Source organism: Alternaria ethzedia (genome assembly GCF_023757985.1).
Source record: "Alternaria ethzedia strain BMP 0044 chromosome Unknown scaffold_23, whole genome shotgun sequence".
NCBI lineage: Eukaryota > Fungi > Ascomycota > Dothideomycetes > Pleosporales > Pleosporaceae > Alternaria > Alternaria ethzedia.
This window is the reverse complement of record NW_026056216.1, coordinates 44,905-72,892: the sequence shown is the minus strand read 5'-3', so window position 1 is coordinate 72,892 and position 27,988 is coordinate 44,905. Positions and strand designations below refer to the sequence as shown.

Here is a 27,988-nt window from a genome sequence, read left to right as displayed (position 1 = left end):
CGGTGCGCTATCAGATCGCATTGGTTTGGAATGCCTGAATACATATGGGATCATCCTACGCATGACCCTAATGCAGATCTCATTCTGTTTATGCGCAGCGAAAATGGTAAGCCAGTAGCCTACGATTACATGCGATATCCACTTACGCATAACAGTTCAGCGGAAACTGGAAGACCTACAATTGCGGAACAGATTCCCAAAACCGGTGAAAACCGAGGAGACTTTCGATATCAACACTTACTTTAGTCACCAGAGAGTAGTCCGGGAAGCGAAACGGCAAAGGGTAGCGTAAGATGCATCAGCGGACTTTCCGAATGGGTCTACTCAAATGGATTATTCTTTCTTATTCAAGCGTACTGTTCAACACAGTCACTCTGTTGATGCACATCTACATTGGTATACATACAGTTCTCATGTCATGAAGTGCAATTTGAACCGTCACATCTGCTTGCTGTGACCCTTGGATATTTTACAAGGTTCTTGTCCCGATAGCGTCGTACTCCATTCAATTTCAACACGAAGACATTGATCGTTAGTGTACTTGCGATATATGAACAGGGCAAATGCGGGTATACTAGCGTTGCTTCGTATTCTACTGAATGAGGTTGTGACAGGAAGGAAGCGAGATATATCCATGGACTTGGCGGAACCAAAAAGAGGGAGTATAATTTACAGAAAAGATAATGTGTATTGCATTCTATCTAGCGGCTACCGCGCCACGGACTACCCAAGTAGCTTGATCTCTTCTGAGGACGGTCGCCGTATCCAGGTCATCTACGCGAATGAACGGTGGCTTTCAGCAGCATGTCTGCGCAGAGATGTATACAGGCAGTATGTGATGGACAACGCATCGACTGTGGCGACATATGATCTAGCAGGAAACAGTCACACTCAGTACATTCCAGACTTGTGCAGTCCCAGAGAGAAGTCCATGTCACATCAAGGCTATGCAAAGGTGAATACCATAGCTGAACAGTCCCACGCAACTGACGAAGAGTCAAAGAGACGGAGAAGACGACCGGAGACGATCGCAGCGAATCACAAGAGCCTCGTTGCTAAGTCTGGACAATGGCACCACCGCTCCGATGCGCGGCCCGAGACACGTGAGCAGCGCGGCACCGGAACGAGCTGATGTTCAAACACGTACCTGAGCAGCACATGGCACATGCAACGATGTGTGGGGGTTTGAGGCCCCCGTCACGAACGCATTCCACATCTCCAGCAACCCCACGAGCTCCCAACGCACAGCCTGATCACAAGGCATCGCGAAAGGCCATGAGTATCAACGGGTATTTTGAGCGACGGACCGACACAGCGGTTGCGGTGAGCGTTCGTTCAATGTATAAAGCCGTGCTCTTCACGATATATGAAGGCACATTGATACTGGAGCTTTACATTCCCAGTCCTTCTTCACATTATTCCCGATCACATATTCCTACATATCAGCACCAATACCCCCTCTGATTTTCTTCTCTTCAAACCCTACATCACACTTAACACTCCGTACCTGCGAGAAGCATCAGCACTTACATGAAGGAATCTCCGCGCCAGGCGGAGAAGTCACTCCGCCAGAGCGAACACGAACCTGGCGATACCTTTGCCGAACGGCATGTCTATACCCCGCTTGACGTCGAAGGCAATCGCAGCTACTTGAGAGAGGCCACACACAGTCCACAGAACGCGGGAACCTCGCATGGTTCCCGCGGGCCTCCCGGCCAACGCTACGGTCATGCAAACGACTTCAGCCAATCTTATGTGTCAGGTACCGGATTCGAAGCGGCCACTACCGTATCGCACGATCCACGTATTGCCATGCAGACATCGCGATTCGTTCCCCACAGCGACAACAACCATCTGCGTGGCCACAGCTACGTTGATCTGACCAGCCCGAGCTGTCGGAACAGCGAACTCATGAGCAAAGGTCCCGCGCATGCATACTCGATACATCAGCGGTCTATTTCCAGGGAAGGCCCTTCACTCGCGCCTATGCCGTCGACAGAACGTTCTAGCATGGCACCGCAGGCGGCACATCAGCTTTACGAACCATTCCGAGGTCTTTTCAATGACTCTGGGGACGCGAAGGAATACCGACAGAACAAGATGCGATTCAACCGTGAGCCATGGAGGGATCCTGCCACTGACCCGACTATCGAGATGGTTGAACGTGATCGCGATCGCAACGTAGAGCGCATCTACAATGCGATGGTCAGCGGCGATCATGCCAGAGACAACCCCAAATCCACCGCCCGGAAGAGATGGATCGAAGAGCCACATTACCAGTCCGACTTGGTAGAAGCATACGCGCACAAGGTGTTTGACTGCCTGCTCGAGCAGGTCAGGAAAGGGTTCCGCGGTTGGCAGCAGAACGACTATGTCAACGATGAGCGCAAGGGCGAGGACGAGGACAAAGATACCGACTGTGCCGGCCGGCTAGATAACATCGTCACCGCCCTGGCACAAGAGAAGTGCATTTGCGAGAACGTCATGTGCTCGGCGTGGCAGATCCGCATGTTCGTTAACGCACCTAAGGCATATTCCAAGCGCAAGGATCAGAACCGGGTGGGTAATAGCAAGAGGCCGAACGCCAAAGGTCACAGTGTACCTGATGACAATCCGCGCGCAGCGAAGAGGTCACGTACCAGCGCTGCTCCACGGACCGGACACGCGCGTGGTCACTCTTCACCAGCTTCTGAGCTGCCGTTGTCGCGTGCGAACACACCGCAGGAGTCTTCGGGACCGACAGGCTCGCCGTACTTCACTACGCCAGTGGCCCAGCGAATGACGGCCTTCAGCCCTCGGTCTAGGTTTCTAGCACCTCAGGCCCCGGCAATGCGTCCTCCACCTCGATCGTACCATACCTCGTTCGACCAACGTCTTATCTCCGCATCGTCGCCTCCTATGCAGTCATCGTTTACACAAGCGCAGATTCCACAAGCTCAGCCTCTCTCGCCGATCACCTCAATCTCACCTACTCAGCATTCGCCCTTCCCACCTCCGCCGATGCCACGGAGCAGGTTCTCAGCTTCTGCTAGCCCCGATGACGTTAAGCCACCGAACAGGAACACAGACCCGTTCCTCAGTCCTTGGGGACATGCAGTTCGGCCAGATGCATCCTCTCAAGACGTGTTCGCACACTTGGATCCAGTCGGCAGCTCGGAGTTCCCAGGAGTTGAGGACTGGCAGCATGGTGTGGAACCGTTCCCGCCAGACGACGCGTCGAGCAACGCCAACCTCTTCGCGCAACATCCTGAGATGGGTGTCTGCCTTGCCGACATGGAGCTTTTGCCCTCCTTCACCGTGAACGATGTTGTAGGTGGGAACGTCTTCGACCCCTGGCAGCACCAGGACAGCGGGCACTGAATGTCAGGTACCCCCAGCAGCCGTCAGAGCCAGCCCTTATACCATGAGCACATGTCAACCTAGGAAGAACTTGAACAGACCTGGAGCCTACATCGGCGTATGTTACCTACTTTGCATGGTTCCATGTTAATGTAGGCTGCGGACCAGTTCAATTCTCTTCTTGTGCAAGGTGGGTACGTACTATCTCGGATGGCGAGGCGACGTACCTTTGCATTCGCAAGCGCTAGGAGACGTACTTTCAACTTGCACTGGTTCTTTCCGACCTTCTTTCCTCTACTTGTTGACCACCTGGGTAGTGTGGCAACTAGTCCCGATTGATTATTTTCCAGTATACGTTGGCGCAGTACGAATTTGTGGTACTGTTTGTAATTGATGTTTTGTACATTATCTTCTGTTGTCCAGAGTCGTTCAGTAATGAAGATGGAGAGCTTTGGCGGCGCTGTAGTTAGAGTGTGGACTTCGGTCTTGGAGACGTCATTCGCGGAGCTGTGGAAGCTCTATTCTTATGTTGTAATCTATTGTTAGCCCGTAGTTTAATGAATCGTAAATACTAAATTCTTCGTTCCGCTGCCATACAATGATACAATTGGATAGTGGATGCGCATGCGAGAAGGGTGGTGTATTTGACAAGTACCTAGGTGGCCGACACGCCGGAGACGCGTCGCGTGTTTTCGGTGATGGTGACGTCATTGACGGAACCGCGAAGCCGAGAACTCTCTTGCCCTGCCTCCCTGTCCTTCCTCAGGACACAGCGGCCGAGTCTGGTCACCATTCGCGAAGCTGCAAAGCTCCAACTCCTCACCGATACTAACAAATCTTAAAAGTTGAATAAGAGATGAAGTAGAGACCACAAACATCACAAGGAACACGTTTCGACAAGGTTTATAGCGCCGCGCAAGGCGAGCAAATATGTGCATCATTGAATTGTATATTTACAACAGAATCGAACAGTAACTCTAGCCATCTTCTCCTCCCTACACAATAAGTTTTGTATGCCGTACCAATCGTACAAAGCGTCTGTCTAAGCGATTTAGACGCGGAAAGCACGGGGGTGAGCGCGCTGGGCAGCTACCATGCGGCGGACCTTGTCAGCGACACCGGTGCCAGCGTTGGCGCGGAGCCAGGTGATGAAGGTGTCCATGGTGAAGGACTCGGGGAGGCTGGAGTCGGAGCCAGAGTCGGAACCACCGGTGGCGACAGGGGTAGCGGCCTCCTCAGCGGCGGTAGGAGTGGGGGTGGCAGTGGCCTCAGGGACGGTGCTGGAGGGAGCAGCAGAGCTGGCAGCCGGGGCGGAAGCGGCAGGAGCGCTGGGCTTGGGAGAAGCTGAAGGCGCGGGGGCAGAGCCGTTGCCGGAGCCGGAGCCACCACCCATGGTGAAGTCAATGCAGGACTCGTAGGTCTGGTCGATCTTGGGGGCGTCCCAGAACCACTGAATGACACAGTCACCCTTGTTGGCGCACTCCTTGCTGACATCGGGCATAGTGATGTCGAACGAGGTCCAGTCAGGGTGAGCAGACATGGGGGAGGAGGTGAGGGCGTACTCGTCCCAGCTAATGAGAGGCTCGCCGATGACCTTGTCGGTAGCGATGTTGACGATGGAAACGTTGGCGACACCGTCGTGAGGAGCACGGATCTCAACCTTCATGGGGATGACCTGTCCGGCGGTGTACTCGAAGATCTCGCCAGCATCGGTGAATGGCACACCCTTGCACTGCCACGGGCGGCAGTCGGGGTGGTCACCCTGTCCGAGGTTCTGGAGAGCACCCTGGACATTGCCATAGTGGTCAGACGACTGGGTGTTGTAGAACTGGTCACCACAGGCAGCCTTGAGGCCATCACCGGGCATACGAGGAGCGGGCTCGCTGATGAAGCCGTGGGCGGCGACGGAGGAGGCAAAGCCGGCAACGGCGGCGGCGACAGTGTAGGACTTCATTGTGAATGTTGTTGGGTTGTTTGAGAAGAGCGAGAGTTGCTGTATAGATCGATGGAAGACTAGCTTCGTGAACGAGTGTGATGAATGAATGTGGTGTTGAAAAGAACGTGAGGTCTCGGACCTAAGATGCACAAGGAAGCTGTGGTTGGAAGTGAAGAAACTGTTGTTTGATGGAGGAAACCCAAGAGTACCAAGATACCTATATACGATACGGCGGCATGGCACTATTCCTGTTCACCACTCAATCTGTGGGCCGTGTCATTAAACATGCGAAACAAGTGACCGATGGATTGCAGCCTCGAACAGCGCTTACTGTGCCCCCGATTCAAACGACTCCCACGCCCTGCCTGTTCCTGAGATGTCAGACGTGGCGTGGGTCCTCTTGTCATGCTTGAACCGGTTCATCCACCAGTCACAGGGAGCGATGTTGTGACTAAGATCGCAGGGTGCCGTTCGATACTGCAGGCCAAGCAAACATGTTCCCGCGACAGCGGCCACCATGCCTGTTGACAGGAAACCAACCGGTTCTCGTAAGTGGCTAACCCTAGACGGCAGTATAGACGAACCGTCCTACCTGGTAGAAGCGCCCATGATCCTGGGTTGAAACGGTCGCGAGCGTACGGTGGGTTTCAGGTGCTCCGAGGCTCAATGCATGCGATTGTGGCGTCCCCACCGACCTGGTCGGCCATATTACAGGATCTTCAACTGCGTCATGTGTATCGATACCGCGCGCTACCTTTTCTGCGATGCATTGAACGCCATATGAAGAGTTCGAAGAGTTGTTGTCCTGCGTTGGATGAAATCAGACTGAACCGGTGGCAGTGGCTTGATCGGAAGGCGGCTTCGGTGTGCGCTAGCCTTCGGAAATTGGTGGAGCCGCTCAATCTCGCGTGCGATGATGCTGAGTCGCCTCGATCCTTCTTCAACACCACGACTTTATCTCCGAGGTTATGAAAAGCTCAGTGAGTGGAGATCGGTGTCCGGTCCAGGTGTCAGTGCTGTGTGTGTCTGGTCGATGCGAAGTGATCGCATGTCTTGCACAGCGGACATGAGTCCTTCCCGTGCATCTTTCTTGCCCCTTTGCGGCGCCGGAGACCGAATCACTCTGCGGTGATTAAAGGCGCCACATTACTGTGGAAACGGCGTTATCGCACAGTATGGCTGTGTGGGAATACTGCTACAGGTGGACCGGATGCCGCAGAGAAGGTCGGTTGATCTAGTGTTTGATACAGAGTGGCTCCAAATGCGAACGTCTCACACGCGGTCGGCCATAAGCTACCCCTCCTCATGAAGGCCACACAAGCTCTGCGATCTTCGAATAGCTTGTCTGGTCGTAGATTTTTCAACGACATGGGGGATACCGTTGCCGAGAAAGCTTAGCCATACTCATTATAACCTTGGACATTCGAATATACCCTCACCTTCCATCGAAATGTAAGCACGGTAGCGATCAACATGCGGGTTCGATTAGTTTCCGCATCTACCACAGACCTGGACATCGACTAGTGATCGTAGCGATGCCGAGGCATACGATCAACGCGGAGAGAGAGACAGGCAGCGTGAAAGAGACAGCCCGTGGCACCTGGTCGCAAAGCGCACTGAATGGAATTTTCACTCGTTCATGTATTCTTGACTGGTGTTGGGGTCAGAGATGCCCACCTGGGCACAGTCGAATGCTCAAAGCGCGCTAGCGGCTCGTTTCGGTAAGCGCGTCATGCCCACTTGGGCAGCCATTCGGCCACAGGCCAACTGCTCAGCTGTCTCTTCACGCTCTCCACCCGACTTGCAGGTACATAGGAGATGATGGCAGACTGTTCATTACTGCCCAGGTGTGCTAACTATGCGTCGCTGACCCGCCAGACAAGACGCTCCATACTCGCTTCTTTGCGTCTCAGCATGTCCATCGCCTTCTGCGCCCTCTCCAGCAGCGTCGCGCCCTCAACGACCCTTTGCTTTTGCGGCGTCACGACACCATCCTTCAACAAAGTGGGCATGATGTCGGGCTGAAGATGGTGTTTGAAGAACTCATTCTGGGGAGTGTTAGCTGCGTTGCTCTGACAAGAAACCAGGATGACTCACGTCTTGGTAGAAATGTGTTCGAACGCCTCTTACATCGACCCCGTCATTCCACTCAGCCACCTTGCCCACATCCATCTCATACTCTGGATCCTCGGTGTCGGTAGAATCGCGCACAACCACGGGTAGGAGTATGGCGACCTTGGAACCCTTCTTCGCAAGTTTGGCGATCGGTGCGATGCTACCCTTCAGGCTGCCGATGCAGTCATAGACCAGTGGAACTCCGCGGCCACCAGCAGCCTCCAGGATAGACTCAACTACATCTGGATTGTTGTAGTCGAACACTTTGTGCGCGCCAAGGATGCGTAGCTTCTCGTGGTGTTTCTGAGACGCTGTCGCCAGAATGTTCTTATAACCGTAGTAGCGCAGAATTTGGATCGCGAATTGACCCACTGACGAGGAGCCACCCCAGACCAATATTGCAGAGCCGGCATCGTCAAGCACATAAGTCTCGGGTTTCGGCCAGGGTGTTTCGAGGCCCAGATCTGTCGTGAGAGAGTGGAATACGGTCACGAAGTTATTCGGAAGCGTTACAGCCTCCATCGGAGTAAAGCCTTCAGGTAGCTACAACACTTCAGCATTTGCCTGACAAATCGACAAGATGGGATGTAGCTTACCTTGGCCAGAAGCCATTCGTCTGTAGTGCAGAATTCCTGATAGGCCTTTTGGGCTTGGGCTTTCCAGGTAAAGCCAAACACTTTGTCTCCAACCCTCAGTCGCTTGGTTTCCGATCCTACTTCGACCACGGTACCAGCGACACTGTCACCAAGGACCTGAGGGTGCTTTACGAGTAAGGCTCCGTCGTTTTGGTGCAGATCGAGGGGTGTGGAGGCAGTCCACTCGACACGAAGGCGAACCTGCTGCGCTTCCGGAGTTGTAGTGGGAACTTGGATGATCTCAAGAGGCGCCTTCTTGGCCACTGTTGCAACGGCGGAGTGTGTAGACATGGTGAGCTGATGACAAGTCTTGGCTTTTAACTGAACGTGAAAGACCGTTAGGGAAGATCAGATGAGAGGAACGACTGTTCTGCTCAATGTAATTGTGCATTCCCTACCCCTACTTATACTCTCTCGAAGTCTTCGTGCGCATCTTAAGTATTACAAATGCTAGTCGCATCTACAGACGCTAGCAAATATTTCCAAATTGGGGTTAGTTCCCATTCTTCGGCGAGATCGCACCAATTACGACAAAGGAGGAAGAGACGAATCACAACAGGAACAAGTGAGGCTGTAATCCGAAGTTCTGGTGGATGAGAATCGATGATGTTACTTGTTCTGGTCCATAGTTCCAGTTCATTGGTACGCGGCTTTGTTGGGTATGTTCAGCAACCATGGTTCACACTTCGCTTCCGCAACATGAACTTCGTCCAGCACTTCATCAAGTCCAACTATATAAACCGGTCTCTCTCTCCTTATAGAGATCTTTCATACTTCCCAACCCAAATAACCATACTAAAGAGATTCAGCCACAGAAACCACCACCGCCGCTGCAACCATCATGAAGTACTTCACACAACATCTTCCCACCGAAAGCCACGCCCACACTCTTCCGACTAAAGCCCATGACAACATCTCAACTGGGCTTCAAGGACCTACAGGCACCTCTAACCGCTCTTCTTGCCAAACACCCACCAAACAGAGCGACAACGCGTACATCAAGCGCATCGAAGACAGAGTCGCCGGTGAAGCAGGTGAGATAAGCACCACGCGCGATTGCCTTGATCAAGCAATGTGGAAACGCCTCAAGAAGCTGGCAAAGAAGACATCGCACTGCCTCGGAGAGGAGGCATCCAGCGCGAAACCAGCAAAGAAGCCAAAGCAGACTGCTCCGGCATACGGCGAATACTCCATGCCATACATTTTCTGTTAGACTCGAATTCCGATCCTACCCTACGCTTGGAGTGTCGTCAGTTACCGAACGCCACATACTACCACGCCTCATTCGTTCCTGGAGACACAACCATTCGGGCTTAGCGTGCGGTATTTCTCTTCCACCATAACGCAACTGAAAAGGAATTGGTGGATGCCGTCTTTGAGGCATATATTTGTCATGAACTGGAGAGTCCCTCTGGTTCCTGTTTGTATTTTGGATTCGCGCTCGACTTTCGTGTGTTGCTGTTTTCGCGTTCCAGGGACCAATTGCTTGGGTATGGGCTCGCCGTATCAACACCTTCACGGCAGTCATGGATTCATTCTCCATGGTTTCGGCGAAGAAGAAGAGTTTGGTAGCGACGGTGCTGTTGTATCATCTAGCGGCGACGAAATGTCCGCTCGCGATGAAGTGCCTAGCCACTTCTGCAACGCACACAAGTCATCACAACCAAGGAGAAGAGCGACACGAGAACGCATTTACGCTGATCAAGCGACACAAACGCCTCTGTCTTATTCGAAGACGCCACACAGTTGTTCAACACTCACGCCGTCAGCTTACTTAGCATTCACACCATCCACCATCGCAACCACCTTGAACAGCACCCAATCCAAACACAGCACGCCTTACAAACCCCAAAAGTCAGACTCGATTACGCCATACGGCCGACTGAATTCGTTGAAGTCGTGCAAACGAACCGACAGCGTCATCGAACTACACACCTTCATGCCCACGCATCCGAGTCGCTACCCACCCGGCATCGTGGTCATCAAAAGACTCGACGAACAAGGCAACGAAGTCATCGAGCTGACGGATCTGACGTATCAGATTACACCATTCATCGATCTGAAATCTACAGTAACTACAAGGGTCGAGCAAACTGGTGTTTGGCAAAGCACGAAAAGAGCGGGGTTGATGGAGAGGACCTGGGAGAGGATAGCCGATGCACTGGCGAGGGGTCACGTGGAGGACATGTGAAATGTTGTATCGCAAACGCGTTTATTGTGCTGCTTTCAGGATAATAGTAGGATCCCTAGAGACAATTCCACCATTGATAACTCGTCCACTCATTCTCCTGCCCACCGTATCTGTCTTCACTCAACCTGATGTGATCCGAAGCCTGCGCACCTAATCGTGCATCTCTAGCACAACTCCATGTGGACCCCCATCGTTGGCACCGTAGTTCAGCTCAAACCAGTAGAGCTCCAAGTCACGCTTACTAGCCGGGTGAATGACGAACTGCGCGGCCTTCTTCATGGGGCACTCAAACCATTTGCTGACTACCTCGGATGCGCCGTTCGCCGTCAGAGTGTAGGCGTCGTAGTGTTCGGTGATGGCGGGCTTGTTGTTCCAGGTACTACGGCCGTTGACGAGCTTGGCTTCGATACGAGAGATGCTGATAGCCATAGGAGCTTCGCCCTTGAGGGTAAGTGGGGCGTTCTTGAAGGGGTCGACATTGATGAGGAATCGCAGGCGGCAGATCTTGACGTTGTCAATCTGGGGGACGTCGAAGTTGATTGCAGTCCATTGTTCGGTGTCTGTCTTGTTCTGACCGACAAGTTAGTAGCTGGCAAGCTCATGTTGTGGGTCTTGTAGACACTTACATTGCGGCTGACGGTCGCGTCATCCTGGGTATAGAAAGCGGTGTCTGGCTGGGAGCTTTTCATGGGCAGAAGCAATGTCGGGAACTTGGTTTCGACCAGGTCAGCAAAGGCTGGAAGGCCGAAGAGGACGGGAAGGAGAGCGAAGATGCGCATTTTGATGTTTGAGGGGTCGATGATTGGGTGGAAGATGCTGATGTGTGAAAGCTGAAGCTGTCGATGCTGAAGTAGTGATACTTCAGTGATGCTCTTATACGTGAGGAAGAAGTGCAGCGGTAGTGAAGTGGGACGCTTGGGTGATGCTAACTAACAAGCTAAGATGACGGCTGTGCCGTCCTTGCAGATTTTCTTGTGCGAGGCAAGTGACTGCCTACCAGCAGCTAGGAAGTCGCATTGGCTGTGCCTGGGGAAGTCGCGGTCTGCAACACACCGAGCAGTACCAAAACAAGATCCACCCAAGAAGGCAAGAGCGACTCCAAGACCACGTAGCACAATTACGTGGTCGTTTTGCTCAACAAGGCAGCGATGAGTCCACTTTTGGAAACAGTACAAAGTACGACGAAGCTGTCATTCGCGTGTCGGCAAGGCACGCTGGTATTGGCGACCGAGACGTGGGTATTTTCGGGGCACCAGACGGGTAGCTACAGCGATTGATCGATCGCATTTGGTGGGTTGCTAAAGATACTGTCTTGGGCGGATTTCTCTGCTTCGCCAGGTGTGCATGCCTGTTTCTGCTGAAGGTGAAGACGTCCATTAGCACTTGAGTGCTGTCAGCGACTAGGCCCGACAAGCGCCATGTTAGGATAGCTATGCAGATCTGTATTCTCGCAACTCAACTTCTCCGAACTATCATATTAAACTGTCCTACCTGAATCCGCAATCTAGTAGTAATAGAGACGAAAGATGACGCAGGACCGCGTGATGTGGGCGTGAGTGATGGTAATGCAGCTCTTTAGTCTGTTCACACCGCTCTGTCACGGCGCACGATGCTGTTTGAAGTGTATTGGCTTGTGGTTTGAATAGATCCTACTATAGTATTGCATTCGTGTGGTCAATTGTTGCCGGTGTTCCCAGGCTCCGGGCGGGGAAGGTATCACAAGACCATGACATGGTCCCAGCAGGTAGGTTTGTCTGAAACCCATTCGATCGTTCCTGGATGTAGTGCCAAAGCAAACCACCGGCCTAACATTGGTGGTGTAGCAGCCAACAGCCATTCGCAGACTAAGCTTTCGGTGCGGGCGAAGATGAAGTACTCTGAACGCGTGAGATGTGGTAGTACGGTAACGTGAGACGAAGGCGGGGATGAAGGCGACAGTACACGGAGGCAAGTAGTTGCTCCTGGAAAGCCTCCTGATGCTCTTCAAAGTTGGGCATAGGTCAATCTGGGGATAGCGCGGCTTTGGAGCCTCGGCAAGTGGGGCTGTCGTCATCGCTGTGGCTGCAGCACCTAAACCTCACCTGGGCAGCATCGCACCACACGTTGGCCCTACGCGTCGTTGTCTCACCAACTCGATGTCCTCTTCGGGCCTGCTAGGATGGCTTTCAGCTGGCGAACGCGACCCGCCTTGAAGCTCGGTGTCGCTGGACGCCTCTCGTTCCGCGCCCGAGGCGTACCATTCCGACGAAACCTCTACCTCGCGCCGCCATACCTACTCGACGACTACATACCGCGCTATCAGCTGCTCTCTTCAGTGGAAGCCGCCAAGAAGCGATCCTTGGCGTATGCTCACCTGCGCGAATGCAATCTATGCCCCCGACTGTGCGGTGTCAACCGTTACGAGACGACAGGCACTTGTCTGATAGGAGCCGAGACTGTCAAGGTCAACACTATCGCTCCTCACTTTGGTGGTGGGTTGAAGTCGACAAATTTCAGGTGTGTTCGTGCTGACACCGATCAGAGGAGCCCTGTTTCCAGGGACACAATGGCAGCGGGTCCGTCTTCTTTTCTGGGTGCAACCTGAGATGCGTGTTCTGCCAGGCATGCTGTCCTGTCCTTCGTCGTAGCATGCGCACTAACGCCGTGTTCAGAACCATGATATAGCCCACCAGCGCAACGGGTTCGACCTGACACCAGAGCAACTCGCCGAGTGGTTCATGAAGCTGCAGGACGTGGGCCGCGTCCACAACATCAACCTCGTTACACCCGAACATGTCGTACCCCAGGTCTGCCTATCGATTCTGCACGCGCGCGATCTCGGTCTGCACATACCCATCATCTACAACACGTCGTCGTTCGATTCGCTCGAGAGCATACAGTTGATGGATGGCCTGGTAGACATTTACCTCCCGGACTTCAAGGTGTGGCGTGACGCGACGAGCCGTCGGTTACTCAAGGCAGACGGATACACAAAGGTGGCTATGGAGAGCATCAAGGCCATGCACGAGCAGGTGGGTGACCTCTGCTTCACTCCTGACGGCATCGCCAAGAAGGGAGTGTTGGTGCGACACCTGGTGATGCCCGGCATGGAGGACGAAGGACGAGAGATCGTGAAGTGGCTTGCCGAGAACGTGAGCAAGGATATCATGGTGCACATTATGGAGCAGTATTTTCCAAGAGCTCATGTGGGCAAGGAGCGGCGCGGCCGTGCAAGCCAGGACGTTAAAGAGTCAGGCGGTGTTGATGACTCATCCTCGACTAAGAAAGACGTGCGATATAGTGAGATTAATCGCGCTGTAGATCTGGATGAAGTCGCATCTGTCAAAAAAGCAGCCCAAGAAGCTGGCTTGTGGAGGTTTGTCGAAGCATCGAGGCATGGCGGCTTCAACATCTGACGACGCCTGGTGCAACTTACAATATGCGGATTCCGGAAAAGGCGTGACCAGGACCCGTCCACAGCGCCTGCTCTTCGTAGGTTGCGCTTGCTCTAAACATCACCCAGGCACCTACTCGTCAGTAGCCGAGCCAACAGTCACATCCACCCCGTCATTTTGGACACGACCACAAACATATCGATTCGTGCATTACTACGATGCCGCCGATCAGCATGGATCAAATCTCCGAAATCGAACGCATCGTCCATGACCTCAAGGTCGACCGAGATACCTGGCAGGCTGTGGCGCTCCAATACAAAGCGGCCTTCGAAGCTCAGACATCCCGCCTACACGAGCTTCAAGACGTGTGCTTTGCTACGCAAGCCGAATTGGAAAACGAGCGAGCTCAACAACAACGTCTCCAGACAATCTCTGGCGAGCGCGAGAATCACCGTCCTGCTACCTTCGACGGTACTGAGGACCTTCAGGTCAATTTCACTTTTGGCACCGCTACTGTATGCTTACCGAAAGAGATCGAGCCAACTCACCTGCGACGGCCCTCCGAAGAATGCACCCATCCCTTGTTCAAGCGCGCACAAGAGTGTACTGCTCAGCGTAACTACGGCACTGCCCTGGTTGAGGTTGAGCGACTCCTGAAAGGCCCGCTCAGCTACAAGGCTCGCGCCGAAGGCTTACTCTTGAAGAGCAATATCTTAAGAGCCTCCGGCCCCGATGAGCTCCTTGACGCGCTAGCTACATGCAGCGAAGCCGTAGAGCTCTGCGACCGTTTGTCTGAGCTTCAGAACTTCTTGCCGCGCATACAATACCAGCGTGGCCTGTTGTACTATGAGCTGCGTCAACTCCACCAAGCCCGAGAAGCCTTCAGCACCGTTTGCGATGACGACCTCACCGCTAAAGCCAGTGAATTTCGCAAGTCTTACGATGACGAGCTGGATCTGCTGCGCTGTACCAAGCGTCGGTCGGGCTTTGATGAGAACCGCACTATGGAAGGCTTGCTCGCCCAACTGGAGGATAAGGGCACAGAGGTAATTCAGCGTCGATTCCAATACCCTACAGCATACTGACCTCTCCTAGAACAAGCGCCGTCGAACCAGTGCGCAACTTAGGCAGCGCGCCGCCGCGAAAGCGAGACGAATGTCGTTGCCCTACCGCTGGGTCAAAGCCAAGAGCGACGAACATCACCGAGAGTAATACTACCATGTCACACTGGTCTGTCATCATGAGAAGTCATGGCAGTACTCCGCGGTTCAGGGGATGAACTTTTGGTACCACGCTTCTTTGTTCGCACAAACATGGCGGTTCAGCCACTACTTGAGGAGCCGTGCCGTCCTTTGTTCTGGCGGTTTCCGCTTTCGTGCAGGGCTGCAGACAACAAACAAAGAGTTGTTACGGAGAGCGTTACATCAAATGCGGCGCGGCTTGAGACATTCCCAAAACACGAACATCTTTAGTCGGAAAGTTGATAGTTCTATGCCATCGCAAGACACATTTGCCTGAGCTTACTAGGAGCTTTGCTCTTCTGATTATTTCATCGCGATGTTCGCAAACGTTCAGCAGCCCCTAGAGGTCGCTGCCCTCGGCCATAAGTCCCTCAACGGCGTCGCGGATCGTGCTAACGATGTATCTGCATACATCAACAATCTCCCCACTCCCCCCAAACACGACAAATCTTCCGACTGCGCATTGCCGTTAAGTCAACCATTTCGAGAAAGAGATCAACACATCAGCAACGAAACCCCTTCGAATATCACGCCTGAATCTATCGCGAATGGTGTCCCCATTGAAGAAAAATCCAGCAACGAATTTAGGGTAGCCATGGGTCTGATCCAATGCCAAACGTATCTCAATCGTTGCGCAGTTTTGCAGTCAATCATCAACTCCATGGAGCGCACACCCCGGGCACAGCAGTCTGAGGCTGAGGCCGAGGCAATCGTACGGTCCTACTACAAGAGAATACATAGGTTTGCTGTCGAAGCATACCAACTTGCCGAGGCCAGATCTAGCCGCAGCCTACTCGCACGTTCCGAATACTGGTGTGGCCGTGGCTGCGGTGGTTTGCGCGAATGGGATGCTGCTGTGAGCCACTTCACGTCTGCCGTGAACATGGATTTGTCAGACGTCTATTTCAAGGGTCTGCCACGTCAGCAAAGAGGTCTACTGAAGACTGAGAGGGAAGATGTCGAGTTGCTACTCCAGAGTGTCACACAACGTTACAACGAATGGATGCTAAACGGAGGAGCGCATAAAGCCGTCGATGATCAAGGAGCAAGCCCCAGTCCTACCGAGGTTATCCGAAAACAGGCACTGAAGGGACCGCGTTGGAGGCCACATCAAGAACACTTGGACTATCTGGCAGAGCAGCAGTGTAGTACAGAAGGGTCTTCCGACAGACAGCTTAGCCACCTTCGATCGAGTGAACACGCAGGTGTTTCCTTGAATGAGAAGGATATGGCAGCTGCTGAGGAAAGGCTTAGTCTAAAGGATGATAAACAAGGGATTCGAAATACACTCAATGCCGATGAGTGGTACTATGTCCTCCGCGGCCACAAGCCCACCAAGAAGCGTACTGATCGCACCGAGCATAATGGTGCCAGGAATCGAGGCCACCAAAACGGCAGACCATCCAAGCTTCCACCATCTGTCGCGTCAACCCATTCCAGGAGTGTCTCTTCACTCGAACCCTCTCATGACCTACGCAACGCACTCGACACCGCCGGCTATGAAAGCAGCGGAAAGACACCATCGCTCGTCGGAAGTGGCGTGTCGCCCTCATCTGGAGGGGAGCGCGGACTGCCATCACCTACGGCAGGATACTCCCAAGGCCGTCGCAAGATGAAACTGCCGGCTATAAGTACCAGCGCAATTCAGAAGGATGCTAGACTTGGAAAGGCTGTCTTAGGCTCCCTCTCACCGACGGACTTGGATGTAGACCATACCCATACCGGGGATGAGACAGGGGAGGTTGGGTCCGGCAACAGCATGGTCACATCGGCGGGGAAGGATTTGTCGGCAACTTATTAGTGGAGGATCGGACGAGGGTGGAGATGTACGGTTCTTTATGGGTGTGGGTGGGAACTGAGGCTCGCGCTGCCTGTAGGAGGTGCAAATGGTTAGAATACTCCGGGTGGATACGTCTGTTAGGCTAGTACTCTGGGTTGTATGCAATAGTCAATCGCCTTCTCAATCTGACGTTACCGTTCTCATGTAGTATCACGCATTTGAAGCATGTTTTGCACTAACGTTGGAAGGGATGATCGGTGTGTACAACGCTTTTCTCCGTAGACCTTTGTCCATTTGTCCCGATCATCAAAGAATGTTCGCGCATTCATCTTACCTTTGTCTGCCCATGTTCACATAAGACGCCTACTCCGTATGTGCTATGGTGTCAGACCTTCGAAGAACACAACCAAATACCGCAATCCCATTAGCAAATCTACATACACATCTCGTTATCAGCTTAAAGCAGCCATGTCATACATACCACCATCAGTACCGTCAGACCCCGCCCCACCAACCCTCGTCGACCTCTGGCTCACCGAAAAGCACACCTTCGTACACGGAAACGCGTGGCGTTGGACCGACACCGGTTTCCTCGTTCTCTTCATCCTCCTCTTCCTCTTCATAATCGGCCTAGTCTGCCAAGACGCAGATCTAACAGTCGAGCTCCTGGAGCTCAAAGAAGGCACATATGCAAAGCACATCGGAGGCACAGTCATGGCATACTTCGACGAAGGCATTCGCAACGACCTCTTGCAAAAATACATCAGGACGGGGCTCGCGAGAAGTAAGATGAGACTAAAGCGCGAAATCACGGCTGAATTAATCGACGCATATCGGAAACGACAGCGGAAAGATGGTGCTGGGAGTGATCCGCACGGCGCACGTCCTGTGCCACGGGATGGTGAGGAGGTCGGTGAATTTGCTGAGCGCTTGAGGGAATGGACAGAGGAGGATTTGCGGCGTGAGACGGATAAGAGGGTGAGCCTTTGGTTGAGGAGGCCAACTGGGGAGACTGTTGGGTTATCGAAGGAAGAGGCTAGGGTTATTGCTCAAGCTGCTGGTGGTAGTACGTGAGATGTTGAGGCTTCTGTGTTCGAGTCGGATTCGCTGGCGAACTGGAAAACGCAACGGTCCAAATCTTAATAAGTCATATTTTGCATACATTCAGAACACATGCACCTCGATCTCATTAATTTCTTCGACACCAGCGGCTGGTTTGAGTGGTATGTCACTCGCCCCGTTGTTGGTTATGCTTGAGCTCCTGCTTTCTCCTTCCGCAGGCCGCCAGTATACATGGCTGGGTCCACTGTTGTTCTGGGATGGATGTTTGTTTCCAAAATAATACTGATAGACAGATCGAGAGAGCGCGAGATTAGTGGCTATGATACCAAGGCATAACTCAGTCATGGCCCAGACGGCTACGGCAGAGTACTCATCTAGTCAAACTGAGTTAGTACGGCTTTATTGCAGCGCAAGAATCTTCACGTACAGGCAATATCCTTTGCTTTCGAATTAAGTGTTTTCGCTCTGACAGTAGAACATGCCGTGCAGATCAGTCCGAGAGCCATCAGCACCCAAATCGATACCTTCCTTCTTGTGGGCAATTGGATATCCCGCGTAATGATGATAGGAAGCAAGGAGCATATGAGATCGGTGATGATCGATATGCCTAGGTGTCAAGTAAGCTTTTCCATCAGGAAATGGCTTTCGTATGCCTTACCAGCTTGTGCATAAATTGAGTAGATTCGTACTTCTGTAGGCCAGCACGTGCCTGGTCCCGAGCGCCAGTAAAGGCTAATAGGCTGACATTGGGCCAACAGGACGATGATGACCTCAAGGGCAGCAATGACCAGAACGGTGATGACGAAGCCAGCAAGCCATTTCATCTGGCTGGAGTGTTTGATTCGAGTCATGAGCAGGCAGACCGAGATCTTGACCGAAGCCATAGCAGCAAAGAGAACAAGCTGGGCGTACCAACTGTACATGTTGATAAATTCCTTGTCGCTCTTGGAAAGCGACACACTGGGTCTTCCCTTGCCTCTCGTCACTGCCGTGATGGTAATTGCGGCCTCAATGACCGTGAGCATCATCGCGACTGCGATGGTGTGGTCATCCCAGCCGAGGGCTCGGCGCTTCCTGCGAACCCAGAGCCGTAGAACGGTGGTGAAGAAGGCAATTGTTGTAAATAGCACCGATACGGTGATCAACGCCGGACCTCTGTCTGCGATCATCGGGAATGGCCCTTGAAGCTCAAGTAAAGAAATGTATTCAAGACAGTCACTGTGATGGGGATACTTGTAACCTATTTGTGGCACAACCAGACCAGCATAGAATCCTTCTGGGCAGCAACTTTAGACGCATGATCCACGGTGCTTTCCGCAAAAACTACCAACAAAGCACGAGCTTAGACTTTGCAACATAGTTACGCCCCGATCTATTGCGAAACCTCGTATGGCGAATAGCTTCGCTTTCAAAGGATTGGGTCAACGCTGGGAACGCACCGCGCGGCCGAAGAATCGCTCAGCTGCAGGGGTCGACTGGGAAGAATCGTTCTTGTTGGCTCGCTTCGTACCGTCCATAGCCGCGACGCCGGCGGTTTACCTGTGCTTGAGAGCTCACGGAACTCGGTGTACTATTGCATGACGGCTCAGCATGACCATATCGACACATGGCAATGGCGGTGTTATTGTGTTTTGAGGTCAACTAGCAGGTGGCGTAGCCAATGGGAAGACATGGCTACAAACACGGGGAGTGTAGCAATCGCGCTCGCGAGGCGAGCCCGGTAACGCTGCTGATTTGGGCATGCAAGGTATCTGGTATGGAGAGCGTTACCGGGGATCGAACCAAACGGTTTTCCCGCCTTGGCGCAGGAAAGGATTCGTATCCATGCGAGCGATATGCAGGCGCATGCATACCGGCTGTATTCAAGCGAGGCGTTGACCAATTGAAGGGCCAAACAGATCTCGTCAGGCAATCCTTGACTGACTGGATAAGACGCCTTACAATCTCGACATTCTGTGTGGACTATCTCCGTGACACGGCAGCGGTTCTCCGAAGGATCAATCTGAGCTCAATTGCCGTAGCTGGAAGGCGCATATTGAGCCTTCTTTGTTGGCCAATGATGGATAAAAATGGGCCTAACTGAACCGTTGGCAATGCGGGCCTGCTCTAGACAGCCGTGCGGTATTTCCGAATCTTATGCAGCAGGCATCCCGCTTTCTTTATTCCTACAGGTTTCCCGTCTAAGGCGTCCATTACGCAGGAGTACCACCGTATCGACTTCTGTTGTGTACAAGACGCTGAGCACCGATGTGGCTCATCTCAGCTCTGTTCTCCGCGGTCGTGCTGGATGACGTACCTGCAGCGAGTGCGAAGACATGTCAGGTATCCGATGGCAGCTTCGACTTCGTATGTATTTTCCAGGCTGCAATTATTGAATACACGACGAAGCTGACCTTTTGTCTAGGTCATTATTGGAGGCGGAACAGCCGGCCTTGCACTTGCCACGAGACTCAGCGATGCTCTTCCAAGCCATTGTATTCTAGTCATCGAAGCTGGACCAGATGGACGCGACGAGCAACGAATCTATGTACCTGGACTGAGGGGTTCGACCTTTGGTTCCTCGTACGATTGGAGTCTTCCAACTGTGCCACAAGCTGAAGCAAACAACCGGACTATAGGCCATAACCGTGGCAAGGTCCTCGGTGGTACTTCAGCCCTGAACCTGCTTGTTTGGAATCGTGCTACTGTCAAGGAATACGATGCTTGGGAAGAGCTCGGGAATCCAGGTTGGAACTGGCAAAACATGTATCCGAGCATGCTGAAAACAGAAAACTTCCAACGACAGAATGGCTCCCCACAGTACGGCGTCGATGGTGTTGGATATGGAGGCCCGATCCAAGTCGCTCTAACTGAGAATCCGCCGCCCCAGCTCCAGGCTTGTATTCCAACGTTGACCAATCTTGGCGTGCAAGAGAACCTCGAATCGTTGAATGGAACGAATCTTGGCGTCATGTATCAACCGGCTACATATCGCGTATCCAATCATACGCGCTCCTATTCCGTGGACTATCTTCCAGAAGCTGGCGACAACCTAGTTTTCATGTTCAACACTACCGTCCAAAAGATACAACTCGGTGAGGATGGGTCGAAGGCGACTGGCGTCATTCTCATGGACGGCACATTGATCCAAGCCAGGAGCGAGGTAGTTGTTTCCGCCGGAAGCCTGCTTTCTCCAAAGATTTTGGAGCTTTCTGGGATAGGTCAAAAGTCCGTGTTGGAAAACGCCGGTGTCGAGCACATCGTTGATCTTCCCGGCGTCGGAGAGAACCTACAGGACCATCTCCGCATTCAGACCACGTATGAGCTCAAACCCGACATACTTGGAGTGGATATCCTAAAGTATAACACGACGTTGGCGGCCAGTGAATTGGATCTGTGGAAGCGCGGCCGTACTTCGCTCTACCAATACGCCGGAAGCTGCTACGGCTTCGTGAAGTGGAAGCAAGCTCTTGATGACGACAGCAAGCTCATCCAGCTGGCAACGCAATCCGCGAACAAGTCGAATCCTGTCGATCGAAAGAAGCTTGAACTGCTCACTGGTCCGGACTCCGAAGCACCAGATTTGGAGGTTGTCTTCAGTGACGGTTATATAGGAACAACCGGCTACCCCAAGAATGGCACAGCTGGCTACGGTAAGCAGTATGCAACGCTTCTGGCTGGTGTACAGCACCCGCTTTCTAGGGGATCAGTCCACATCAACGGATCCGATCCAACCAACAAGCCGCTCATTGATCCGAGGTATCTTGGTACGCCGTACGATCTAGAGGCTTTGATTCAGGCCGCGAAGTACACACGAAAGATGGCCATGACCGCGCCCTTCAAAGATGTCTGGGTATCCGAGTTCGATCCTGGCATGAGCACTGAAACAGACGCAGAGTGGGAAACGTACATCAGGAACAACGTCTTCACTTTCTACCACCCACTAGGAACCTGCGCGATGTTGCCGAAGGAGGACGGTGGTGTGGTCGACCCGCAACTGAGGGTTTACGGTGTAGATAATCTCAGGGTGGTGGACGCGAGCGTTATTCCGATGATCATCTCAGCGCATATCCAGACAGCCGTTTACGGCATCGCGGAGAGAGCTGCAGAGATGATGGCGACGAAGTATCGCTGAGGAAACGCGCTCGGCGTCGCGTCATGTGCGGAGGCTGGGAAGCCGAGGCCAATCCCGATTAGGAATAGCGGAACGCGTCGCGTATCGTCCTGGCGGAGGCTCTCAAACCTCATCGTTGCTTCTCCATCAGCATCCAACTATCGTCTTCCGCGCTTGACTACTTCACATATACAAACATAACCTCATCGCGATATCAGATCTCGGGGTTCGATCAATGAAATGATTATTCTCCAACTGGAACGCAGTCAGAATCAAGCAAGTGCGCAGATATGGCATACCCTCCCCGATACCAAGATCTCGGCAGTACCTGCATCGCGGCATTAAACGCTCAAAATACTAAACATACAGAAGCGCGATATTGTATGACGCCCCTGCCAGCACCCTCGATGATTCGCAATCAAGTCTGGGAACCCAATAACTGCTAGGATTCAACACAAGACGAATGAACTAAGGTAAGCTCCGCCAACGTCAAGCTTCCCATTTTCCTCATCAGGTAAACTTGTGATCCCGATTCATTCTCAAGAAGAGTGGCTTCTTAACCTCAGTTTTTGGTAGATGGAGCGCCGGTATTGATGTGTCGAATTCCTGATGGTTTCAGGAATAGAACTCAACCGCGAGACAACGAGACTATTAGGCGTCTACTTACCGCACACTCGGCAGTAAGGTAAGCTGTGCGCATGGCACAATCCAGGCTCTGAGTACGCCGGCGGATAAACGTGGAGCCGCTGCACCGGTGCAAGCACTTGTCGAGTCTGCGGAACTGGTGTTGTGTACGCTGGAAACTGGCCGTTCGCACGCATCTGGCCAAGCATGCGCTGGTGGTTGTTCATTGCAGTGGTCAACATGATGCCATACGCGCCCAACATTCCTTCGAGGTCATCCGGTTGCATGTCCGCTGTGCGTTGCTGGAATCCATTGTCGGCTTCTTGATGCAGGGTACGCATGTTACTGAGTAGACCGACTGCTTCCCTGCGTCTTGCGGCACGATAAGCTTCACGCTGCTCCAAAGCTTGAACGCGGTCGGCGATATCGATAATCCTCTCCTTGAAGTCCTTGAGATCTGCGTTTTCTTGCTCCAACTTGGCGATGCGGTCTGCTTGTTCCCGCTGTGCTTCTTGTACGGCTCGGAGCTGCGCTGCAAAGCCCAAAGGCACGATCATCTGAGCACATCCTTGGCTTGGAGTTTGCGCAGATTCCCGGGCAGGTTGCGGAGGGAAGTCTGGGGTTGTCATCGTTGGAGGAGGGTTTCCAGTGCATGCGCCAGTGGTATTCTGACAGTCTCCCATCGTAGCTCTCGTGTATGATGTATTTCCTTGCTGCTGCGCGGCACTTCGGAGTCGATCAGCGCGTGAAACAAGACGGAAGACAGGCAAGCTAAGCAACGAAAAGCTGTTTGAGCGTTGCGTTTGCGCGCAATTAGCGTTGGTTCGAGCAAGCAATTTGTCGCAAATACACAGAAAGGGCCTAGCGGCGGTGAAGTACCGCAGTGAGCGATGAAAGGTGCGCTGACAGGCGCCTACAGTGTTTGCGGAGCACGACAAACGAACGGCCGTCTTGCTCCACTTCCGTGTTAGATTTCATCATCGCTTTTGGACCACTCTGTCCTTAAATGGGACAGGTGGGATATACCCACCGTTGTCGCTCACAAGACGGGCGTGGACGAAACTACGCACACGCCATACAAGCTTTTGTGGGGCACATCCAAACACAGTTCGGTCGAACGATGTGTTGATTGCTTTCCAGACGATTGCTACGGCGCTAGATCAGACAAATGATCTTCTCATAACTTTGCAGGACCTGAACAGTCATGTTTGGCAGGAGGACAGTATCATTGGACTAGACTAAGATTGAGACATCTAGGATCATTTCCTACTCCAAAAAGAAAGTAGTCATACTCCTCGGCGGAACAGAAGCTACAAACACCGACCCATTAACCCCATACGTCCCAACCATCGTATTGTTATGTTCGTTGTCGGCCAAATACGCATTCGCAACGCCCATCGTGAGATTACAGCCCTTAATACTAACCTCAACCTGTCTTTCATAGTGCGCCTCATTGATAACAGGGATAGCCAGCGTACCATTCGTATTCTCAAACGCCGTAACCTTGAGGTTCTCAGCAGGACTGATAGCATCGATACGAACGGATCCGGGACGTGCGAAACGGAAGTAGCCGGCGAAGGCCCAGAGACGGCGGGATACTTCGAAGGTGTTACCTCGGAGACGTACGAGGATGGCGTCGCTACCGGTGGTGTTTCCGGGGTTGTCTTGCGCGCACCACCAGTGGAGGTAGCCGGATGTGTCGCTGTATACGAAGGCTTGGTGCCTTTTTGCGGAGTCAGTTCGGTGTGTCAAAAGGGAATGCAATGTTTATGACTTACATATAGATCGCCCATTGTAGACCCTCCGCCAGCTGACCAGTTGTGTCCCAGGTAGTGTTGAAAGGACCGCTACCGTCCGACCATTCAGTCTCCATATTCGGCTGACCATGCGTATTGAAAGGTCGCTCAGGCATACTCTGATAGTTGTGCCATGTCGCGACATCATACATCTTGCCGCCACCAGCTTGATCCAGTTCGTAAAGCAGATTGCGTTCTTGACGAGCACCAGTAGCGTCGCAGCAGGACACCTTCAAGTCCTCGCGGTACTTCTTGACAGTGGGATAGAGAACCTTGAGGAAGTCGGCAGCCTGGTATCCATCCGAGTCCATGCTAGCGTAGGTAACGGGGTTGAAATCGGGTTCGTTGTAAGCACCGATCAAGTTGACGTTGATACCCTTGTCTTCATACAATCTGACGTACTCCACAAGGTAGTCCGCATATGCTTGTCGCCAATCGTGAGTGCAGTTGGTTCCGCGCACGCCGCAGATGAGTCCGCCGTTGATGTCCGTGGCATCGGTCTTGAAGCAACCGGGAGCAGACCAAGCGTCTGCATAGATGAACAGATCCGGGTTGGCTGTCAAAGCTTGTTGAGTGAGCTTGAGCTGGCAACTGTCGGCGGTGGAATCGTTCGTTCCCAAGCCTGAGTAATTGGCCGGTGCTGATGGGGATGTAGGACAGCTGCCGAGAATACCGTCTGTAGGGCTCGATCCAACGCGGTTGCGCAAGACAGAAAGACCTCCGAGATTCTCATTGAACAAGTAGTCGCTGACAAGCTGTTGGTTTGAAGGCGAGAGGCCTCGAGATCCGGTTTGATCGCAGGCGACACCAAAGGCTCCTGAGCAGCCACCTCCGATCATCGTCTGATGTCGCACAGTAGCGTCAACGGTGACCTTAACGGGTGGCTCATTTTGTGTGTATGCCCACGGTACGGGAACATACTGAGCACAAACTCCTCCGGCATAGAGCAGTGGTAGTAAGAATGTTATCGCCATCGTTGCTATGTCCGAATAGCTAAGCCAATAAACGTCTGACCAAAGCCTTTCAGGCAGCTTCATTTATACATCGTACCTCATCTGCTAATTGAAGCTTCTAACACAGAACGAGACAATCACGAATGCATTCCCATCAATGACGACGCAATGATCGCAACACACCTCTCATTTACCCAGCCGGTATGAGCTAGGGTAAACTCACCAGGGAAACCATAGTCTCCAGCCCGTCAATATTGCGGAGTGACGTGAGTATCCCTCGGGTCTCGGACGTAAGCCTTCGAATGAGACGATGCGCTAGACCAACATGTCGGAGAAGGTGGGGCTGAATTCAAGCTTTGCGGGATGGTTAGCGGGGAAGGACTTGGAGATAAGCGCGGATCGGCTGAACTATGAAGGCATGGAGATATTAGCCGGTCGACTTCTACCAGAAACTCGGTATTGTCGAACGACCGGGTCGCGCGGAAGGGTGACGGAAATTTGAATGTGGCAGCGTGTAGGATGTATTGAGACCTTTCGTTCGTCAATACGCGACCAAGACGAGGACACTAAGACGCCTTAATCTCCTGGGCCATGTCCATACTATATCTCGTCATCTCTCAATGTACTCGACACAACCCTATAACTTGGACTTGACAGGCGCAAATGTGCTTCCCTGTCCACCGCCGAGAGCTTCAACAAGCTCATCGACCTTCTCCAGCACCCATGTGCATCCTTCATCACTGACTAGCCACTTAATTCCCTCCTCTTCTCCCGCTTCGGGCTCTTGTTTCCACGTGCCATCTTCCCAAGCCTTCCTCAGCCCAAAGACATGACTGAGCACCTGTGGTCCAACTCCTTGTTGTGCTCTTAAGCATGTGATAGCAATCAGGCTGGTGGTTATGCGGCCCACGGTCGCTCCTTCCTTGCGGGGAGGGTCTGTGAACAGACCGCCGTATTCGCTGTTGATGATGAAGACGGGCAGATCGGGGTGTGCCTCGCCGAGTTTGTGTTCGAGTTTGGTTTCTAATGGGCGGTAGATGGCATTCCAGAGAGCGCGACCGCGGTTGTTGATGTGCTCAACGTTGGAGGGATCGGGAAAGCGCGTAGGTTTGGTGTTTAGCTTGGAAGCGATCGACGAAGGAAGTTCAGCGCGGAAGGCGTTGAGCATGTTGATTGTGCGCGGGATCTGTATTGTGTCTTAGTACACGACACTGGTTCTTTTGGAAGGCTGGCTACTTACACCATTGAAGCCTATGCACTTGAGACCAATTTCGCGCATGAACTCCGCTGTCGCAACGCCCTCACTCTCGGGTCTAGTTGCAGTCGAGCTGTTGTAGAGGGCGACCATGGACTCGGGCGAGTTCATCGTCATGGTCGCGGCCGTGGAAATGCCCAGCCATGATGGTCGCCCGAGTTTGCGCTCTGTGGCCTCTTCTTCTATCCGTTTGTATACAGCCTGGATTCTCGGTGGTGCTGGTACGGGGCCCGGGCGCGAGTGCGCGGCATTGATGAGCGACTTGAGCGTCGGCGACAGCTTCGACATGGTGTACGGATGGCCAATGGCACAAGGACAAAAGATAATGCGCAAAGATCACGAGACGAAGGATAAATGCTACGCGAATATCAACGGGTATCAAGGTGCAGTGCGCCCGTTTCAAGGCCAGAGTATTTAACGTCGACGAACATGCCATGACGCGAAGCCGACGCCGTTCCGAGGCTCCACGCTCGGCACTTCTTCAAGTCCCGGCCATCAGCTGTTGCCCGCCAAGCCATGCTCCAGAACTCACGCCACCAACGAGCGAACCATCGTCGTGCCTAGGGTCATTTAAAATAATACAATCAAACATTAGAAGACATAAGAGACTGATGAGAGCACTTCAAAGGAGTAACGACTGGCCAAAGGTGTTGTGAAAGTAGGTAACTTTTGCAATTGCATATAGCTAAATAATTAACTACTAAAGTTTACTGGTGCAGCGCAGAAGAACGTTTCAAGGAGTGAGAGTAAGCGCTCCAGATGTTGACAGTCCAGCAATCAAACACTCTCTTCCACATTAGTTTCCTCCGCCGGAGATGGTAGCATCGAACGGCTCAGCAATAGAAACCTGACCAGCAGCCGCGGTATCCTGATCGATGTTGTTTTGGAGCTTCGTCATTTCCTCCGCAAGCTTGTCGGCAACCGTGTCATCTCCCTGGGCTTGCTGAGCCTGAAGCTTGATAACAGTGGCCATGAGCTTCAAGACCTTGTTCTTGATCTTTCCGGCCTGCAGTAGTGTTAGGTCTGCAGCGCAGTCTATGTAAAAGAACACGTACCTGGATCTGATCGGCTTCATCGCCGGTAGCAGCCTCGACTGCTGGGTTGAAAGCCTCCTTCTCCGCATCGTTGGCGACTTGGTTGACTTCATTGAGGAAGGTGAGGTCCGCCGGGTCAATGTTTCCCGGGTTCTGCAAGTCGAGTGCTGAGAAGGCTGCCATAGCTTCTGCCTGCGCGTTTCCAGCTTGTCCGCCAGAGATCGAAATGTCATTGTAAGTTGTGTCAGCGAGGACTGGGCCGGCCTGGCGGGCAACCACTGCGCGCTTGTTGGAAGTAGGTGCGGCGACAGAGAACGCAGCGAGCGAAAGGATGGCGAAAGACTGGAAGTACATGGTGAATATGTATGTATAGATTATTCGAGAGAGTAAAAGTGAGGGTAAGTACAGCGCAGCTGTTACGGTAGTAAAAGAGGGTATGAGAATCGAATCTACAGCGTCAAGCTGGATATGTTTAAAGTACTCGAAGATGATTGAAAACGCTTGATGATAGTAAGAAACTTAAGACGGCGGGTTTGCAATGCGTTCTTATACAAGTTGCT

The 27,988-nt window shown here is 52.7% G+C and overlaps 15 protein-coding genes across 15 annotated transcripts; 8 read left to right on the top strand and 7 right to left on the bottom strand.

The window, feature by feature from the left end:
- Positions 1 to 1,530: 1,530 nt before the first annotated feature.
- On the top strand, positions 1,531 to 3,360 carry J4E87_007863 (uncharacterized protein; the record flags this gene model as incomplete). Its single annotated transcript, XM_049379456.1, has 1 exon — positions 1,531 to 3,360. One exon carries the CDS (start codon positions 1,531 to 1,533, stop codon positions 3,358 to 3,360), a length of 1,830 nt encoding a protein of 609 aa, XP_049230684.1.
- A 1,030-nt stretch (positions 3,361 to 4,390) lies between these two features.
- On the bottom strand, positions 4,391 to 5,293 carry J4E87_007862 (uncharacterized protein; the record flags this gene model as incomplete). The annotated part of the gene is made up of 1 exon (XM_049379455.1): positions 4,391 to 5,293. The coding sequence occupies one exon, from the start codon at positions 5,291 to 5,293 to the stop codon at positions 4,391 to 4,393; it is 903 nt and encodes a 300-aa protein (XP_049230683.1).
- Positions 5,294 to 7,131: 1,838 nt separating this feature from the next.
- J4E87_007861 (uncharacterized protein) lies at positions 7,132 to 8,316 on the bottom strand (the record flags this gene model as incomplete). Its single annotated transcript, XM_049379454.1, has 3 exons — positions 7,132 to 7,323; positions 7,373 to 7,933; positions 7,987 to 8,316. 3 exons carry the CDS (start codon positions 8,314 to 8,316, stop codon positions 7,132 to 7,134), a joined length of 1,083 nt encoding a protein of 360 aa, XP_049230682.1.
- Positions 8,317 to 8,866: 550 nt separating this feature from the next.
- On the top strand, positions 8,867 to 9,238 carry J4E87_007860 (uncharacterized protein; the record flags this gene model as incomplete). Its single annotated transcript, XM_049379453.1, has 2 exons — positions 8,867 to 8,871; positions 8,902 to 9,238. 2 exons carry the CDS (start codon positions 8,867 to 8,869, stop codon positions 9,236 to 9,238), a joined length of 342 nt encoding a protein of 113 aa, XP_049230681.1.
- A 1,128-nt stretch (positions 9,239 to 10,366) lies between these two features.
- J4E87_007859 (uncharacterized protein) lies at positions 10,367 to 10,995 on the bottom strand (the record flags this gene model as incomplete). Its single annotated transcript, XM_049379452.1, has 2 exons — positions 10,367 to 10,786; positions 10,843 to 10,995. 2 exons carry the CDS (start codon positions 10,993 to 10,995, stop codon positions 10,367 to 10,369), a joined length of 573 nt encoding a protein of 190 aa, XP_049230680.1.
- A 1,379-nt stretch (positions 10,996 to 12,374) lies between these two features.
- Positions 12,375 to 13,611, top strand: J4E87_007858 (uncharacterized protein; the record flags this gene model as incomplete). The annotated part of the gene is made up of 3 exons (XM_049379451.1): positions 12,375 to 12,687; positions 12,738 to 12,817; positions 12,868 to 13,611. 3 exons carry the CDS (start codon positions 12,375 to 12,377, stop codon positions 13,609 to 13,611), a joined length of 1,137 nt encoding a protein of 378 aa, XP_049230679.1.
- Positions 13,612 to 13,823: 212 nt separating this feature from the next.
- J4E87_007857 (uncharacterized protein) lies at positions 13,824 to 14,802 on the top strand (the record flags this gene model as incomplete). The annotated part of the gene is made up of 2 exons (XM_049379450.1): positions 13,824 to 14,636; positions 14,686 to 14,802. The coding sequence occupies 2 exons, from the start codon at positions 13,824 to 13,826 to the stop codon at positions 14,800 to 14,802; spliced, it is 930 nt and encodes a 309-aa protein (XP_049230678.1).
- A 624-nt stretch (positions 14,803 to 15,426) lies between these two features.
- J4E87_007856 (uncharacterized protein) lies at positions 15,427 to 16,632 on the top strand (the record flags this gene model as incomplete). Its single annotated transcript, XM_049379449.1, has 1 exon — positions 15,427 to 16,632. One exon carries the CDS (start codon positions 15,427 to 15,429, stop codon positions 16,630 to 16,632), a length of 1,206 nt encoding a protein of 401 aa, XP_049230677.1.
- A 447-nt stretch (positions 16,633 to 17,079) lies between these two features.
- J4E87_007855 (uncharacterized protein) lies at positions 17,080 to 17,685 on the top strand (the record flags this gene model as incomplete). Its single annotated transcript, XM_049379448.1, has 1 exon — positions 17,080 to 17,685. The coding sequence occupies one exon, from the start codon at positions 17,080 to 17,082 to the stop codon at positions 17,683 to 17,685; it is 606 nt and encodes a 201-aa protein (XP_049230676.1).
- A 626-nt stretch (positions 17,686 to 18,311) lies between these two features.
- On the top strand, positions 18,312 to 18,767 carry J4E87_007854 (uncharacterized protein; the record flags this gene model as incomplete). The annotated part of the gene is made up of 2 exons (XM_049379447.1): positions 18,312 to 18,320; positions 18,432 to 18,767. The coding sequence occupies 2 exons, from the start codon at positions 18,312 to 18,314 to the stop codon at positions 18,765 to 18,767; spliced, it is 345 nt and encodes a 114-aa protein (XP_049230675.1).
- A 1,153-nt stretch (positions 18,768 to 19,920) lies between these two features.
- J4E87_007853 (uncharacterized protein) lies at positions 19,921 to 21,787 on the top strand (the record flags this gene model as incomplete). Its single annotated transcript, XM_049379446.1, has 2 exons — positions 19,921 to 20,019; positions 20,078 to 21,787. 2 exons carry the CDS (start codon positions 19,921 to 19,923, stop codon positions 21,785 to 21,787), a joined length of 1,809 nt encoding a protein of 602 aa, XP_049230674.1.
- Positions 21,788 to 22,425: 638 nt separating this feature from the next.
- On the bottom strand, positions 22,426 to 22,947 carry J4E87_007852 (uncharacterized protein; the record flags this gene model as incomplete). The annotated part of the gene is made up of 1 exon (XM_049379445.1): positions 22,426 to 22,947. The coding sequence occupies one exon, from the start codon at positions 22,945 to 22,947 to the stop codon at positions 22,426 to 22,428; it is 522 nt and encodes a 173-aa protein (XP_049230673.1).
- Positions 22,948 to 23,656: 709 nt separating this feature from the next.
- Positions 23,657 to 25,160, bottom strand: J4E87_007851 (uncharacterized protein; the record flags this gene model as incomplete). The annotated part of the gene is made up of 2 exons (XM_049379444.1): positions 23,657 to 24,113; positions 24,169 to 25,160. The coding sequence occupies 2 exons, from the start codon at positions 25,158 to 25,160 to the stop codon at positions 23,657 to 23,659; spliced, it is 1,449 nt and encodes a 482-aa protein (XP_049230672.1).
- A 616-nt stretch (positions 25,161 to 25,776) lies between these two features.
- Positions 25,777 to 26,682, bottom strand: ALG3 (dolichyl-P-Man:Man(5)GlcNAc(2)-PP-dolichol alpha-1,3-mannosyltransferase; the record flags this gene model as incomplete). Its single annotated transcript, XM_049379443.1, has 2 exons — positions 25,777 to 26,325; positions 26,380 to 26,682. 2 exons carry the CDS (start codon positions 26,680 to 26,682, stop codon positions 25,777 to 25,779), a joined length of 852 nt encoding a protein of 283 aa, XP_049230671.1.
- A 508-nt stretch (positions 26,683 to 27,190) lies between these two features.
- J4E87_007849 (uncharacterized protein) lies at positions 27,191 to 27,782 on the bottom strand (the record flags this gene model as incomplete). The annotated part of the gene is made up of 2 exons (XM_049379442.1): positions 27,191 to 27,400; positions 27,450 to 27,782. The coding sequence occupies 2 exons, from the start codon at positions 27,780 to 27,782 to the stop codon at positions 27,191 to 27,193; spliced, it is 543 nt and encodes a 180-aa protein (XP_049230670.1).
- Between the last annotated feature and the right edge of the window lie 206 nt (positions 27,783 to 27,988).